This window comes from Pygocentrus nattereri, chromosome 2 (genome assembly GCF_015220715.1).
Source record: "Pygocentrus nattereri isolate fPygNat1 chromosome 2, fPygNat1.pri, whole genome shotgun sequence".
NCBI lineage: Eukaryota > Metazoa > Chordata > Actinopteri > Characiformes > Serrasalmidae > Pygocentrus > Pygocentrus nattereri.
Window position 1 is genome coordinate 54,975,104 of NC_051212.1, and position 15,877 is coordinate 54,990,980.

At 41.4% G+C, this 15,877-nt stretch overlaps 1 protein-coding gene across 6 annotated transcripts in view; it reads left to right on the top strand.

Annotated features, from left to right (window-relative positions):
- LOC119261583 overlaps positions 1-15,877 on the top strand; it is a 76,161-nt gene that overhangs the window by 47,067 nt on the left and 13,217 nt on the right. For 2 of the 6 annotated variants that reach the window (XR_005129063.1, XR_005129064.1), the window contains exon 3: positions 12,924-12,992. Coding sequence is in view for 2 of the 6 variants with exons in the window: in XM_037530891.1 (XP_037386788.1) it covers positions 8,181-8,279; positions 10,945-11,008; positions 12,924-12,988 (228 nt within the window). In the remaining 4 variants the exon portion in view is untranslated. Of the gene's footprint in view, positions 1-8,165; positions 8,280-10,944; positions 11,009-12,571; positions 12,697-12,923; positions 12,993-15,877 lie in introns of those variants that run through there. The other 4 variants (XM_037530891.1, XR_005129068.1, XM_037530889.1 and 1 more) reach the window with 4 other exon arrangements.

Below are 15,877 nucleotides of genomic sequence, written 5' to 3' on the forward strand. Positions count from 1 at the left end.
TCACCATCCAGAGTGATTTCCTCCACCTGTGACCGTCCATCAGCCAGAGATCAGCTCCACAATCACCCCAAACCCACCGCTGCTTTTAGCCTTGCTGTGATAAACAAAGGGAAAAGGTGGCGCGACACATCAGAACGGTCATGATAGTCCATTTGAATTTAAACTCATTCAATCTGAAAATAAAGTCTGACTCGCTGTGTATCAGAGTTTCAGCGCTCCGTGGGAATCAAAGAGGGCGGAAAATCACATTAGATCAGATTAATTATTCATTTTTACTCAATAATAACTAATAGAATTAATCACCGTCAGAATTCGAGCATTTTTAACACGAACTCTGGACAAACGGTCTGAATTTTTCGAGGTTCTCGAGACGTCAAAAAGCAAAAACGTACAAGATGTAGGAGGTGCCAAGTATATTTTTCAGCCGAATTCATCAAGGCATTCATTTCGGTTTGCATTTCCGTGTGAAATAATGGCATATCTGAGCAGCCCGGGGTCTCCTGATGGCGTGTGTGGCTGTCTCCAGTCAATACTTTATAGTTGTGATTGAGCAAAATACCAAACAATCGCACCACATTCCAAAGAGTTACTGGGTATGTCATTAAAAATGTACAATTTCTCATCAAAGGTCTTCAGCCCACGTTCTCCCACCTGCGCTGGCCTCTTAGGCTGGAGTCCATGTAGTCTGAAGATCCACTTTTCTATCTGTGCTGTGTCTGGGATTCTCTCAGATCCCTCACTGAAGGATGAAACATCCCTCTGCACTGGAAGTGGGGTTTTTGGGTGTTCTGCTGTTTTTCCTCTTCCTCTGCTGTCCACCACTCTCTCCTCCGCTCCCTCTCTCTCCGTTTTTAATAAAGACACTGGTGTCAGACTTTCATTAACTGGGCGCTCGGGGCAAACACGGTGAGAGAGAAAAGCCGCGAAGCGTCTGTCGCCAGCGCTGTGAACGGCCTGAAATTCCAGCTATGGGGAAAGGTGGGAATGAGAGGACAATCCTTTATTAAAGTCCAATAGGACGGCGGAGATGCCCACACAGTAACTGCGTAAAATAGGCGTGTCTGTGAGGTTTGTGTTCAAATAAAAGCTGTTTTATTTGAACCAGAGTCGTTAACGTGCTGCTTTTCACCTCTCAGCTTGTAGCACATCTGTGTTTCTGATTTTACGCCTGAAATCGTTTGTTGTGCTTACGTTAATACAGGTTTTAACTCTATGGCATTAAAGTCCATCTCAGGCTTCAGGCTGAGTTAGATTCAAGTGCAGCTTCTATGCTCGAGATGCATTTAAGGCCTGATATATTGAATATTACAGCGTCTGAAGCCTGGTAGTGAAATGAGGGGGAGTTTAAATGGGATATCGATGTGGCATTAAAGAGGAACTCCACCAACTTTTCAGAATTTCTGCATAATTAAATGTTTAAGATGTAAACAGAGCCGTTCCGATCGATTTGGTGTGAAATGCTCTGTTCTAGATAAACTGACCGAGTCAGAGCTGCTCCCAGTGGTGGTGATGGGAACCAGACGTCCCTCTAAAAGCTCCTCACAGTGGTGGTGATGGGAACCAGACGTCCCTCTAAAAGCTCCTCACAGTGGTGGTGATGGGAACCAGACGTCCCTCTAAAAGCTCCTCACAGTGGTGGTGATGGGAACCAGACGTCCCTCTAAAAGCTCCTACAGAAAGTTCCTACATGAACTGGTTCTGAATTCACTGCCTGATGACTGAGACGCTCTTTTATGAGAGTTTAGAGAACTTCAACTCCATTCATGGTGGAGGGAGACATGCAGGGCGCTGTGCGGCAAAATAGTCCCCAAAGAAAACTCATTATTCCAGATTTTCCACTGTTTTCCATCATCAACATTCCATATAAGCTCAGAAGACTCGTGTAGGTTCTCTGGTGGTTCTGGATGGTAAATAAAGTGTCTATATCTGTGTTGTAGTCATGGCGACGTCTGGTTCCCATCACCATCACTGAGAGTCTCTGAAGTCTACTGTTATTTTTATTTACTCATAACACATCTGTATTTCTTGCACATCTGCTTTTGAGCACCACTAGAGATCTATGGTTTAATGAGTGATACTGTTTGTTATGCTTATTCGGCTGAACTGAACTGATCAGACCTGAATTAAACGTAACTGAATTGAATTGAACTGAATTTGAACTAAATAGAATTCAATTGACCAGAACTGAACTGAATCGATCTAAACTGTTTCAAACTGAAAGTTGAATTCAATTCAGTTGAATTAAAACTGAATTCGACGTAACTGAAGTGAATTGAGCAGAAGTTGTTTTAATTAAAATTTAAATGAAATGAATGGAATTTAACCGAACTGAACCAAATTGAGCTGATTTGATCCGAATTGAATTTAATTGCACTTATTGTCCGGTCCGGTCAGAAAAGTCATCTCTCAGAAATCGCTGTGTAGTGTATGTAATGTTGTGCGGACCTGATAAGATTCAGTACCACAGAATATCAGTTCTCTGACTAACAGCCTGTTTTGATGGGACTGTTTTGTTCTTTTCTGCTCTGCTCTGAAGATTTTAACTCCAAGAACTTAATATTTGTTTAATCTTCTGTGGAACGTCTTTTAAAACGGTCCAAGTGCACCAATAGAATTAAACACAGGCAGGCTGCTGTATAATGGGCATTATAGCATGGAAGTGATGCTTATTATGCAAATAATACTATCAAAATATGATGTAATATCACAGTGTTGTAGATGGTGTCACTGAGATTGTGGTCATTTTGTTATTTGACATGGAATTAAAACCTTTCTAGACTGAGATTTAGTACGTTAGCCTGTTGTGAGGTGTTATGGGTGGAATATTACAGGGTTTCATGTTCATTTGGAGCTGCAGTGCTGGAAATCAGGCGGTGTCAGATGAGATATTGATGCTTTTTAACTCTGTCTAAAAAAGATCTGTTAGGAAATGAGCGTTAAAGTAAAGGAGCCTTTCATTCTGTCCTGATTTCTCTGATGTGTTTAGATGTTTACACCTGTTATTTTTGCGTTTGTTAGTTTATAGCACCTCAGTATGAATTGAGTTGAATTGAGTTGAATTGGACTGAATTGAGCAAATCATAGCTTAGATTTTATAACACGTTACAAAACTGTATGTTAGAAGTGGTGCAATAATGGTGTATATGAATGTGTATATCGTGTATATGTGTACATATGTGGAGTATATATATTTATATCGCCGCTGTCGGGACAAAACCTCATATCTCCAAAATGGTAACTCTACAGGAGAAAGAAAAAACCTACTGTACTTTTAATGTAAGTCAATGGAACCGGACGTCTTTCCAAGTCATTTTTGGCCATGTATTGTTGTCCATCCTTCATGAAATTTACATACAACATAAAGGCCCACATGCAGTTTCAAATTATGTCAAAAACTGAAAATCAACTAAATTGTTAAATGGGGTTTTGTTTCCGACAACAGCAATGTGTGTGTGTGTGTGTGTGTGTGTGTATATATGTGTGTGTATATATATATATATATATACACTATTTTTCCTCACCTTCGCACCTGTGCAAATGTGACTTGACAATAAAAGTGATTTGAACTGGACTGAACTGAATTGGACTGAATTGATGTGAACTGTATGGAATTTAATTGAATGGGACTAAATTGATTTGAACTGTATGGAATTTAATTGACTTGGACTGAATTGATGTGAACTGTATGGAATTTAATTGAATGGGACTAAATTGATGTGAACTGTATGGAATTTAATTGAATGGGACTAAATTGATTTGAACTGTATGGAATTTAATTGACTTGGACTGAATTGATGTGAACTGTATGGAATTTAATTGAATGGGACTAAATTGATGTGAACTGTATGGAATTTAATTGAATGGGACTAAATTGATTTGAACTGTATGGAATTTAATTGACTTGGACTGAATTGATGTGAACTGTATGGAATTTAATTGAATGGGTCTAAATTGATGTGAACTGTTTGGAATTTAATTGAATTGGACTGAATTGATGTGAACTGTATGGAATTTAATTTAATGGGACTGAATTGATGTGAACTGTATGGAATTTAATTGAATGGGACTAAATTGATGTGAACTGTATGGAATTTAATTGAATGGGACTGAATTGATGTGAACTGTATGGAATTTAATTGAATGGGACTAAATTGATGTGAACTGTATGGAATTTAATTGAATTGGACTAAATTGATGTGAACTGTATGGAATTTAATTGAATTGGACTGAATTGATGTGAACTGTATGGAATTTAATTGAATGGGACTAAATTGATGTGAACTGTATGGAATTTAATTGAATTGGACTGAATTGATGTGAACTGTATGGAATTTAATTGAATGGGACTAAATTGATGTGAACTGTATGGAATTTAACTGAATTGGACTAAATTGATGTGAACTGTATGGAATTTAATTTAATGGGACTGAATTGATGTGAACTGTATGGAATTTAATTGAATGGGACTAAATTGATGTGAACTGTATGGAATTTAATTGAATTGGACTAAATTGATGTGAACTGTATGGAATTTAATTGAATTGGACTGAATTGATGTGAACTGTATGGAATTTAATTGAATGGGACTAAATTGATTTGAACTGTATGGAATTTAATTGAATGGGACTGAATTGATGTGAACTGTATGGAATTTAATTGAATGGGACTAAATTGATTTGAACTGTATGGAATTTAATTGAATGGGACTAAATTGATGTGAACTGTATGGAATTTAATTGAAATGGACTGATTTGAATTGAGTCGGGCTGAATTGAGTTAAGTTAATGGAGTTAAACTGAATTAAAGTATTTGAACTGAATTGAATTAAACTGAATTGGACTCAATACTACTTCATTGTCCAGTCAGGAAAAGACAGTGGTCATTCGGGTTTGGTTGGTGATTTACGTGATGTGACGGAGATCTGAGAAGAGCTGTGAATTCTCGGGAATTCTGCGATCCAGTGTTTTAGCATATTTCCTCCAGCTGTGAGGAATTTTTACTGAACATTAAGGTCATTTAGTGCTGGAGTGCTGGAAATGAGGAGGTGCCCGACGTCTCATTGGCGCTTTTAACACAGGCCTGCCGTCTGAAGCAGGTTAACATTAAAATAAAGCTGCGTTTATTCTCCTCTGATTTCTAAGATCCTTTAATATTAAACTCATTCTGAGTTTGTTCTTTTGAAGCACCTCAGTATTTCATGCACATCTGCTTTAAGCGCTGCTGGAAGTCGATTCAGCCTGAATGGCAGATTAATAATAATCACTGTACTCATTCAGTTGAATTGAACTGAAATGAATTGGATTGAATGGAATGGAATTGAATTGGACTGAATTGCACAAATCACAGCTTTTATTTCATAACTTATATTACTGTACAAAACTGTACATTGGAAATGAGTATATTAATGTGAATATTGTATATATGTATGTGTTTATATATATATATGCTTGTATATTATTCTAATATTTAATTCTAAGTACTGCTATAAGTCTATTTGTGACTGGTATAGTGATTAGTGCTGTAACCTTATTCAACAGAACTGAATTGAATTGAGCTAAATTCAAATTCAGCTGTATCGTCCAGTCAGAGCAGATGACCCATCTTCTGTTTCAGTGTTTTGTCCAGTCATCGGGCCTTTTTACTGAATATTTAGCTGATCTGATGGTGGAAACGAGGGGGTGTCAGATGAAGGGGTGTCAGATGAGGGGGTGTCAGATGAGGGGTGTCAGATGAGGGGGTGTCAGATGAGGGGTGTCAGATGAGGGGGTGTCAGATGAGGGGTGTCAGATGAGGGGGTGTCAGATGAGATGTTGGTGCTCTGTAACTCAGGCCTGGTGAGTAAACAGGTCTGTTTGGGTGGGAACGTTAAAATACAGCAGCGTTTCATTCTGTCCTGATTTCTAAGGTGAGTTTATATATTTACACGTTTATTATCACGTTTGTTAGTTTATAGTGAATCCGTATTTCATGCTCATCTGTTTAAGCACTGCTAGAAGTCAATTTGGCCTGAATGGCATAGTGAGTAATAACTATAAGTCAAGTTCAGTTGAATTGAACTGAATTGGACAGAATTGAATGGAATAGAATGGAATGGGATTGAACTGAATTGGACAGAATAAAATGGAATAGAATGGAATGGAATTTAACTGAATTGGACAGAATTGAATGGAATAGAATGGAATAGAATTGAACTGAATTGGACAGAATAAAATGGAATGGGATTGAACTGAATTGGACAGAATTGAATGGAATAGAATGGAATGGAATTTAACTGAATTGGACAGAATTGAATGGAATAGAATGGAATAGAATTGAACTGAATTGGACAGAATAAAATGGAATGGGATTGAACTGAATTGGACAGAATTGAATGGAATAGAATTGAACTGAATTGGACAGAATAAAATGTAATGGAATAGAATTGAATTGGACAGAATTGAATGGAATAGAATTGAACTGAATTGGACAGAATAAAATGTAATGGAATAGAATTGAATTGGACAGAATTGAATGGAATTGAGCTGAATTGGACAGAATAAAATGGAATTGAATGGGATTGAAGTGAATTGCACAGAATAAAATGGAATGGAATGGAATTGAAGTGAATTTGACAGAATAAAATGGAATGGAATGGAATTGAATAGGACAGAATTGAATGGAATTGAATTGGACAGAATTGAATGGAATTGAGCTGAATAGGACAGAATAAAATGGAATGGAATGGGATTGAACTGAATAGGACAGAATGGAATGGAATGGAATTGAACTGAATTGGACAGAATAAAATGGAATGGAATGGAATTGAATTGGACAGAATTGAATGGAATTGAATTGGACAGAATTGAATGGAATTGAATTGGACAGAATTGAATGGAATTGAACTGGACAGAATTGAATGGAATTGAACTGGACAGAATTGAATGGAATTGAACTGAATTGGACAGAATAAAATGGAATGGAATGGAATTGAATTGGACAGAATTGAATGGAATTGAATTGGACAGAATTGAATGGAATTGAATTGGACAGAATTGAATGGAATTGAGCTGAATAGGACAATAAAATGGAATGGAATTGAAGTGAATTGAGTTGAATGGAACTGGACTGAAACTGTTTGAATGGCGTAGTGAGCAATAATAACTGTCGTACTTATATTATTGAGCTAAATGAAATTGAATTGAATTGATAGTACTTTCTTATCCCGTCAGGGCAGAAACGTCGTGTTCCAGGTGTTTGTCTTCCAGGTGTTTGATGCAGCAGTAACAGCCTTGTCAGCTGGTAATTGTGATTCAGTCGTGCATTAAGCTCAGTCTGTATTCCCGCGTGTGCCCGGCTGCTGTGAGGCCAGACGTTCTGGACATTTCCGTGTTTAAAGCTCATTTGGAGCTGGATTTGGGGAAATGGGGGTGTCAGATGAACTATCGGTGCTGTTTTAACTCAGGCCTGCTGTCTAAAGTGGGCCTGTTTGGAGTTTATCAGTATCTCATGCTCATCTGCTTTAAGCTCCGCTAGAAGGCGATTGGGCCTGAATGGCGCAGTGAGTCATAACAATGTGTTTGCTTTTATAATTGAACTGGATTGAGTGAAAGTGAATTGACTTGAACTGGACTTAACGCCGCTTTACTGCCCAGTCATTCGGGTCTCAGTGGTGTTCGGTTAGTCGCTTAATTAGTGCGGCGTTAAAGGCGTCTTTGGCCGTCGGGAATAGCGAGATTCAGTCTGTATTGTAGCCTGTTGTGAGGCCAGACGTCCTGAATATCAGTGTTTAAAGCTCATTTGGTGCTGGAAGCCAAACCTGAGGGGCTGTCAGATGAGATGTTGGTGCCCAGGCCTGGTGAGTAAACAGGTCTGTTTGGGTGGGAACGTTAAAATAAAGCAGCGTTTCATTCTGTCCTGATTCCTAAGGTGTGTTTATTTCAGGTGTGTTCATTTGTAGCGCAGCCGTATCTCATGCTCACCTGCTTTAAGCGAGAAGTCGATCCGGCCTGAACGGCGTATGGAATAATAGCAACTTGTATACTTTTATAAAGGAACTGGATAGGATTGAAGTGAATTGTGATGTTTGGTTAGGCACTTATTCACTACGCCATTAAAAGCTGCTTTGAGTCGGTAGCAGTGAGATTCAGTCGTGCTGTAAGCTCAGTATGTATTGTAGCCTGTTGTGAGGCCTGACGTGCTGAATGTCACTATGCGTCGAGCTGATCTGGAGCCGGAATGCTGGAAATGAGGGGTGTCAGATGAGATATCGGTGCTTTTCAAGTCTAACCCTGCTGTCTGAAGTGGGTCTGTTTGGAGTTTGAGGATAAAATGAAGCAGCATTTTCTTCTCCATTGATTTTAAGATCTAATATGTTTCACCTTATTTTTTGGAGCCGGGCGTTTGAAGAAGCTTCTATACGACGTTGAATTGAACTGAACTTTAGAAGCATTAAGAGCTTCTTCAGTCCTGCTTCACTGAGCTTTAGTCTGAAAATCGGACTTTCATTTGACCGCGTTCTCCCGTTTATAAGGCCTCACGTGCTGAGCTGCGACGTGTGGTGCTGGACTGCTGGAGGTGGCGTCTCGCGTGGAGTAAATTTCGTTCTTCGCTGCTTTCTGAGATCTGTTTACATGCTTGCACGTTATTTCGCGTTTGGTAGGTCGCGGCACAGCAGTGTTTCGAGCGCGCCCGGTTTGGACGTTGTGATTTGTGAAGTGAGCAGCACCACATGGTCATGATTTTGGTGTTCCGTCAGGCCTTCAGAGCTCATTTAGCGCTGCTTGACTTCAGGTCTGGTCAGGAAAATAAAATCTGGTGCTCGTTTGTATTGAAATCAGCCCTCGGATGGTTTCCGATGAGCGGTCAGCAGCGTGTAAAGCAGGAGGACGAGAAGTTCTGATTCAGCAGAACTCATCTGTGAAATATTCATCCCTGCTGTCTGACGGCGGCTAAATAAAACAGCGTGAGGACAGGCCGCCTTTGTGTTCTGCTTCGTTATTCGTTTGTAGTTTTATTCTTTTGGCCGAGGACCTGGGCCTTGTTGCGTTGGAGGGTGGAGGCTGCGTCCAGTATGAAGCAGAGGACAGGAGAGGACAGGACAGGAGAGGACAGGACAGGACAGGACAGTTAATTATTTCCGTCCCGAGCCCTAAAAAGCCCCCTTTTGCTCTCGTCTCTGCTCATACAGATTGGCTTTGTGATTTGTATGAGGATTTGAAAGGCTTTAGCGGAGTGTTTGCCGTGTCTGTGGCTGCGTGAGTGTTTAAACAGCCTCTCAGTAATGAAGGAGGGAAGAGAGACAGATAGAGAGAGAGAGGGAGAGAGAGAGAGAGAGAGAGAGAGAGAGGGAGAGAGGGGGGGGGGGACAGGATCTCTCCCTGCTCGGCCCTTCTGGGAAAGGAAGGCCCCAGGTGGCGTAGTGGGGTCTGTGTATTTGTATGATTGTGTGTATTTATCTCCTTGTGGGGACCAGGTTGCTCATTCTGATGAAAAGGTGAACAATTAGTGGTCAAAAAATGATCATGTTTTTAAAATCTAACATTTTGGTTGCTGAGGATAAAATGACAAGTCTTTCACAAATGTTCTGAATAATCCAGTGCGTGAGGTGTAATCAGAGATCCAGAGGGTTTGGAGTGAAACGGTCCAGACGTCTTTACAGTGGTGGTGATGGGAACCAGGCGTCGCCATGACTACAACACAGATATAGACACTTTATTTACCATCCAGAACCACCACAGAACCTACACGAGTCTTCTGAGCTTATATGGAATGTCGATGATGGAAAACAGTGGAAAATCTGGAATAATGAGTTTTCTTTGGGGACTATTTTGCCGCACAGCGCCCTGCATGTCTCCCTCCACCATGAATGGAGTTGAGGTTCTCTAAACTCTCATAAAACAGCGTCTCAGTCATCAGGCAGTGAATTCAGAACCAGCTCATGTAGGAACTTTCTGTAGGAGCTTTTAGAGGGACGTCTGGTTCCCATCACCACCACTGGGAACGGTTCTGACTTGGTGAGTTTATCTAGAACGGAGCGTCTCACACCAAACCGCTCTGAACGACTCTGTTTACATCTTAAACCTTTAGTTGTGCAGAAAGTTTGAAAAGTTGGTGGCATTTCCCTTTAAAGGTTAGAGTTGTTTAGGTGGAGTACAGTAACATTTCAGAATCAAGTTTATTTTCACGTTTTATTTGTCCTATAGAGTTATAGAGGTATAAAATAGAGTTTACATGTATTTTTGCACCTTCCTTTAAAATGCATTACAAACAGCTGAATTGCTCCTTCACAAACAAGAATATGAGTTAAGAGTAGCAGCTCCACACACACGACTGGGTATTTACATTTACGGCATCCAGAGCGACGGTGAAGGCGGTGTTAGGAGTCTTGCCCAAGGACTCTTATTGGTATAGTGTAGGGCGGTTACCCAGGCGGGGCACTGAACCCCAGTCTGCAGCATAGAAGGCAGAGGTGTTACCCACTACACTAACCAACCACTACATTATAATGGAAGCAGAATATTTCTGCTTTTGTGGAAATGATAAATGACAGACTTGCTTTTTGGTGCTGTCGGAACAAAACCGTGTATCTCCAAAATGAGAATTTTACAAGAGAAGGAAAAAACTGACTGTACTTTTAATGCAAGTCAATGGAACCAGAAATGTTTCCGAGTCATTCTTGGCCGTTTCTTTTAGTCCGTTCATCATGAAATTTACACACGACGTAAGGGACGACAGGCACTTTCAGAATGTGTAAAAACTGAAAAATGATGAGATATGAGGTTTTGTTCAGACAGCAGCGGCATGTGGCGTTCGTTATTATTTGATTGTCATTTTTTCAATCGTGAGACTTTCTGGATGTTAATTCATCAGTATCTTTATTTCGAGAGCTCAAATGTCCTGTGTTCTGTTGTATTTAATATTTTTGAAGTTGCGTTGTGTTTTACTCTTTATGTTGCGTGTGAAAAGGTGCGGATACGCTCATCTCCACGGCGCGCAGTCGGACCTCACGGACCACGTCGTGGCCTTCAGGGTATCTTTACGTTGCTTTTGCTCTGTAGCGCATAAACATTTCTGTACTTGTGGACTTGTTTGTGATCATAACGAAGTGATTTTGCATGTGCATCTCCAGCAAAGTTGGTTTTATTTAATTGACAGTGATTACAGTCTTCTGAGCGACGTATGTATATAGAAAGCCTTGCTACCTGCCAGATCTCCATAAAAGACACTTTACAGGAGAAGGAAAATCATTCTCAACTTTCACTGTAAGTATGTTTATTTTATGTCCACTCAAAATGAGCATCACACTTTGGGAAATATTTCTAAGAAGATTATATATTAGATAATCCACTTGTATAAAGAAGAAGAAGGTCAAAGTGAAGAAAACAGGAGTTTCCAGAGCTGGAAATTAAAAACTGATTAAAAGCTACAGAGAAAATGTGGCTCCTAACAACCACCTGGAAGAGCTGGTCGACCCCCAGAACTGCCCCCATCAGATAAACAGCACTGAAAGCTTTGATCTCTGAGAGAGAGGAGAAGATCAAGCTGCTTCAGATCTGAAAACATCCACAGGTGTTTCTGTCCATCCTTCCACTGTGAGAAGACCACTCAGCGCTGTGGGTCTGAAAGGACGTGTAGCTGATCAAGAAGAACCTCACTGAGAAAAGGAGACGGACACACCAAACAAAGAAGCTGGACGATGGACTGACCGGCCCAGAGCCCAGACCTCACCACTGAACGGGTTTGATCATCAACCAGCTTCTCAGACTGAACTGAGGAGGCGTGTCTGCAGGTTCTTTGAGGAGCTGGAAGTGAGGCTCCTGAGAAGAACTGCTATTATGTTTAGTTGTTGAGGCTCCTGTGGACGTCGCTATTAAACGCATCAGATTTTGTCGTTTTTTTATTTCTTTTGCACATTTTGAAAACTGTGTTAATATTTTTGAATGGACCAATAGGAATGCTCCAAAATTCTCGTTCAGTTGACTTCCATTCAACCAGGAGAACGTTCGTCCTTCTCCGGTGAGCTTGCTGTTTCTGGGGGTTTCGTCTCCACAGTGATGAGAGATGAAGAACTTGGACTGAACGGCTGTTTTGAGTGGAATGAATAGATTAATTAATTAATAAACAAACAAATAAATAAATAAATGGTTGAGCACAAGAAGCCACAACAGCTGTGCACGTCATGTTCCTTTAGCTTTAGCATTTAGCTACAGTCTCACATATGGGGCATGAACCACCCCACAAAGGCAAGAATACACACCCGTGTGTGTGTGTGTGTGTGTGTGTGTGTGTGTGTGTTTGCGGGACCCCACGGTGAAAAGGTTCTGCCCTAATGTCAGCAGAAGCAGCGGAAGCTTGTCTGAGTGTCTGAATGGAGACAAAAGGACAGTGGACACACATCTACCCCTTTGTCCTTTGACCTCATTGCCCTCTAGAGCCTCCGGTCCACCAACCCTTTGATTAGCCGTGTGGTTACCGCTGACCCCCCACCCCCCCCCACCAGTAACCCCCCCGACCTCGACACCCAGTCCCCGGCCTGCACTTGGCCACCGCTGACCCCTCCTTCCGGACACATCCGAGGGAGGGAAAGTGGACGTTTTTTGAAAGCGAGCGTTTGGGGGGAAAAGGGACGGCGTGCACCTTGACCCGTCTAGACGTTCCCTCTGTATCCGTTAGTTACAAAGCAGCCAGAGTGAACTCTGACCTTTTAATGTACTTAATGTAAGTTTTTCTTTCCCCGGCCCCTCTGAGGCTCGGGGGGCTTCGGCACATTCGCTTAAAACGTAAAACTTACAGCTGCTTTTCATTATTTTCCGTCCGAGAGTGGACGCTGGCCCCCGTGTGCTCGTTCAGAAAAACGTCAAAAAAGATTTTAGTTCAAAAATTCGGAAAATGCTGCATAAAAATTTGAGCTTATTTTTAACAAATTGATTTTTTTTTCCTCCTAGCTGTGAAATTTTTCTCACTTTATTGGAACCGGGATCCTGATGAGACATTTCTTCGCCAAACACGAGTATGTAAGTACTGATTTGCATATGTTTTTAGTTAGAAACCTACTTTTAATATTTTCCTGCACAGTAATATAAAGAAACGGCCTTGAACTTTTGGATTTATTTATTTATTTATTTATTTATTTATTTATTAGGTAGTATTGATTTTTATAGCCGGCACCAGAAATGCTCAGATGATTACAGTGAATATCTGAATAATCAGACATTGTGCAGTGATAAATAACAAGTTAAGATAAACTTGTTTACTCTGAATCTGGACGTCTCAGCATTTAACCCTTAAACCTGCCGGATTGATATTTAGTTATTCATCTAATTATTAAAGACTAAGTATTATTCAGTAGGTACTGTAAATAATTTGGTTGCCCTTTATTATTATTATTATTATTATTATTATTATTATTATTGCCTATAAATCATCTACAGATACTTCAGTAATTGACAACCTTTCTTGAAATAGGTGATTATCAACAACGTTAAGGTAGGGCTTAGGTTTAGGAGTAGGTGTTGAAGTTAAGCTCAGGTTTAGGTTTAGGGTGAGATTTAATACAATGTAACACAACTTCAAGTTCAGTTCAAGTTGCATTTAATAGACGTTTAGTTGATTGTGAGTTAAAGACAGACTGAACATCTATAAAAGCATCTACCTTTAAAATGAGCTGTTACACTAACTTTTATAAAACTAAGAGGTTCTGTAATTCAGAGGGATTGAAGCGGATTAAGGAACTTTTGGCTGTATAAGTTACACTTCAGCATCACATCCTGAAAGCATTGCAAGGGTTAATAGGGAATCGTCTTTTTTTAAGAGTTACACTTAATTAAGTGGTTAAGACGTAAACAAAGTGGTTCTGAGCGGTTTGGTGTGAAACGCTCTGTTCTAGATAAACTGACCGAGTCAGAGCTGCTCACAGTGGTGGTGATGGGAACCAGACGTCCCTCTAAAAGCTCCTACAGAAAGTTCCTACATGAACTGGTTCTGAATTCACTGCCTGATGACTGAGACGCTGTTTTATGAGAGTTTAGAGAACTTCAACTCCATTCATGGTGGAGGGAGACATGCAGGGTGCTGTGCGGCAAAATAGTCCCCAAAGAAAAACTGATTATTCCAGATTTTCCACTGTTTTCCATCATCAACATTCCATATAAGCTCAGAAGACTCGTGTAGGTTCTCTGGTGGTTCTGGATGGTAAATAAAGTGCCTATATCTGTGTTGTAGTCATGGCGACGCCTGGTTCCCATCACCACCACTGTAAAGACGTCTGAACCCTTTCACACCAAACCCACTGGATCTCTGATTACACCTCACGCACTGAGTTATGCAGAAAATTTTAAAAAACATTGGAATTCACCCTTAAATTTGGTTAAGAAATGGTAGCCACCCTTTGGCGTACGGTCAAACCAACGCGTGTTGTATGGAGGTTTCCAGCAAGCTGTTGTCCGTCACCTATGAAAGTGTTGATTTGTAGGTGGGGCCACTCAGACTGGAGGTTTTGCACCAGTTAACAATCGCAGGGCTGTTTTCTTTTTGTTTTAATCACTGAAAGTACACGGAGTACCCTCGGCGTTTGATGGGTGTCTCCTCCACCCAGGCTGTTTTCACGCAGAGGTGTTTCCCTCGGCTTCGGGATCGGTTCCAGTTGCTCGTTCTGCCAGTCATAATTCCGGACAGGTTTGGGTATCTGACCCCAGATCAGCCCGAAGAAGCAGCAGTTTGTTGGTGAAAGTGTTGGAGGGGGGTCATGGGGGGGCTTTTAGCTTTCTCTGTGTATGGCTGCTCCAGACCCGCCCTCCAACCAGCCATTCACAGCCAAGAAAATGGCAGCCGCAGTGAAACGCCAGAGAAACACTCCTGCTCCACCCACCCCTCCATTTCACTCTTCTACCTCTCCACCCCCCTCCCCCCGCCTTCCACCAGCCTTCCCCTCGCTCCCACTCCTGCTCTGCCACCTTGGTAGCAACATACGTCGCATATGTGCGGCCCGTGCACCAAAAAGACCCCAAAGCGACGGCTTCAGCCGACTGAAGCCTCCGTATTATACGCCCTCGGCTTGACCGTTCGCCAAAGGGTCAAGCTTGAAATTTTAACTGGCGTCAACTCAAATTACGCAACAAAACTGTTGCACTGCCACCATCCGTCCAGATATGTGGGAGATTTGATTCCTGCCATTTCGTCAACCAATTGAAAGGTGAATTCCTCAAATTTTCCTCAAAAATGGCTAAATTTTTGGCGCACGTCAGTCGCTGGAGTCCTTGACATTGTCCGAGACGGTCTCATCTGCGATACCATCGGGTTCCTCGTCTACAAATATATTGCCGTTTGAAATATTCAACGATCTGAGGCTTCAGATCTGATTAATGTCAAAAATGTGCGATTGACTGATCGGCACCTCTCAATCCAGACGGCCTAGAAACCTGAAATTCTTGGCCCAACGGCATGAGACACACTCGTTTTGCCCTTTTGCCATTTGATTGCTCAAAATACTCAAGACAAGCTTAAAAACCTGAAAAGCGATCAGGTCAAATCTGAAAAGTGCACCAGCAACATCACTTGGTGGCGTTTGAAACCAGAGATTCTTGAAACGTCATGGCCTTTCGACATTTTGCCGGTCTTGCAATAATCATATATGTGATTAAATCACACCGTCAGCACCTTCAAACTACTGGCCCCATCGTCCCACGTCCTGCTGAAAGCGTAGCGTTCACTTGGTGACCACGCTGAATGCGGGTTTTCACATCTATGGCGGGTTAGATGTAGATGTTCGTCTCCTAAGCCCCCCCCCCCCCCCCCCCCCCAGCCTCTCCTCGAGGTGTAACTGGTAAAAGTGAGTGACAGCTGAGCTCCAGAAACATTCACTGGGACTTTGGTTGGTGTGCCTGTGTGTGGGAGAAGCTTG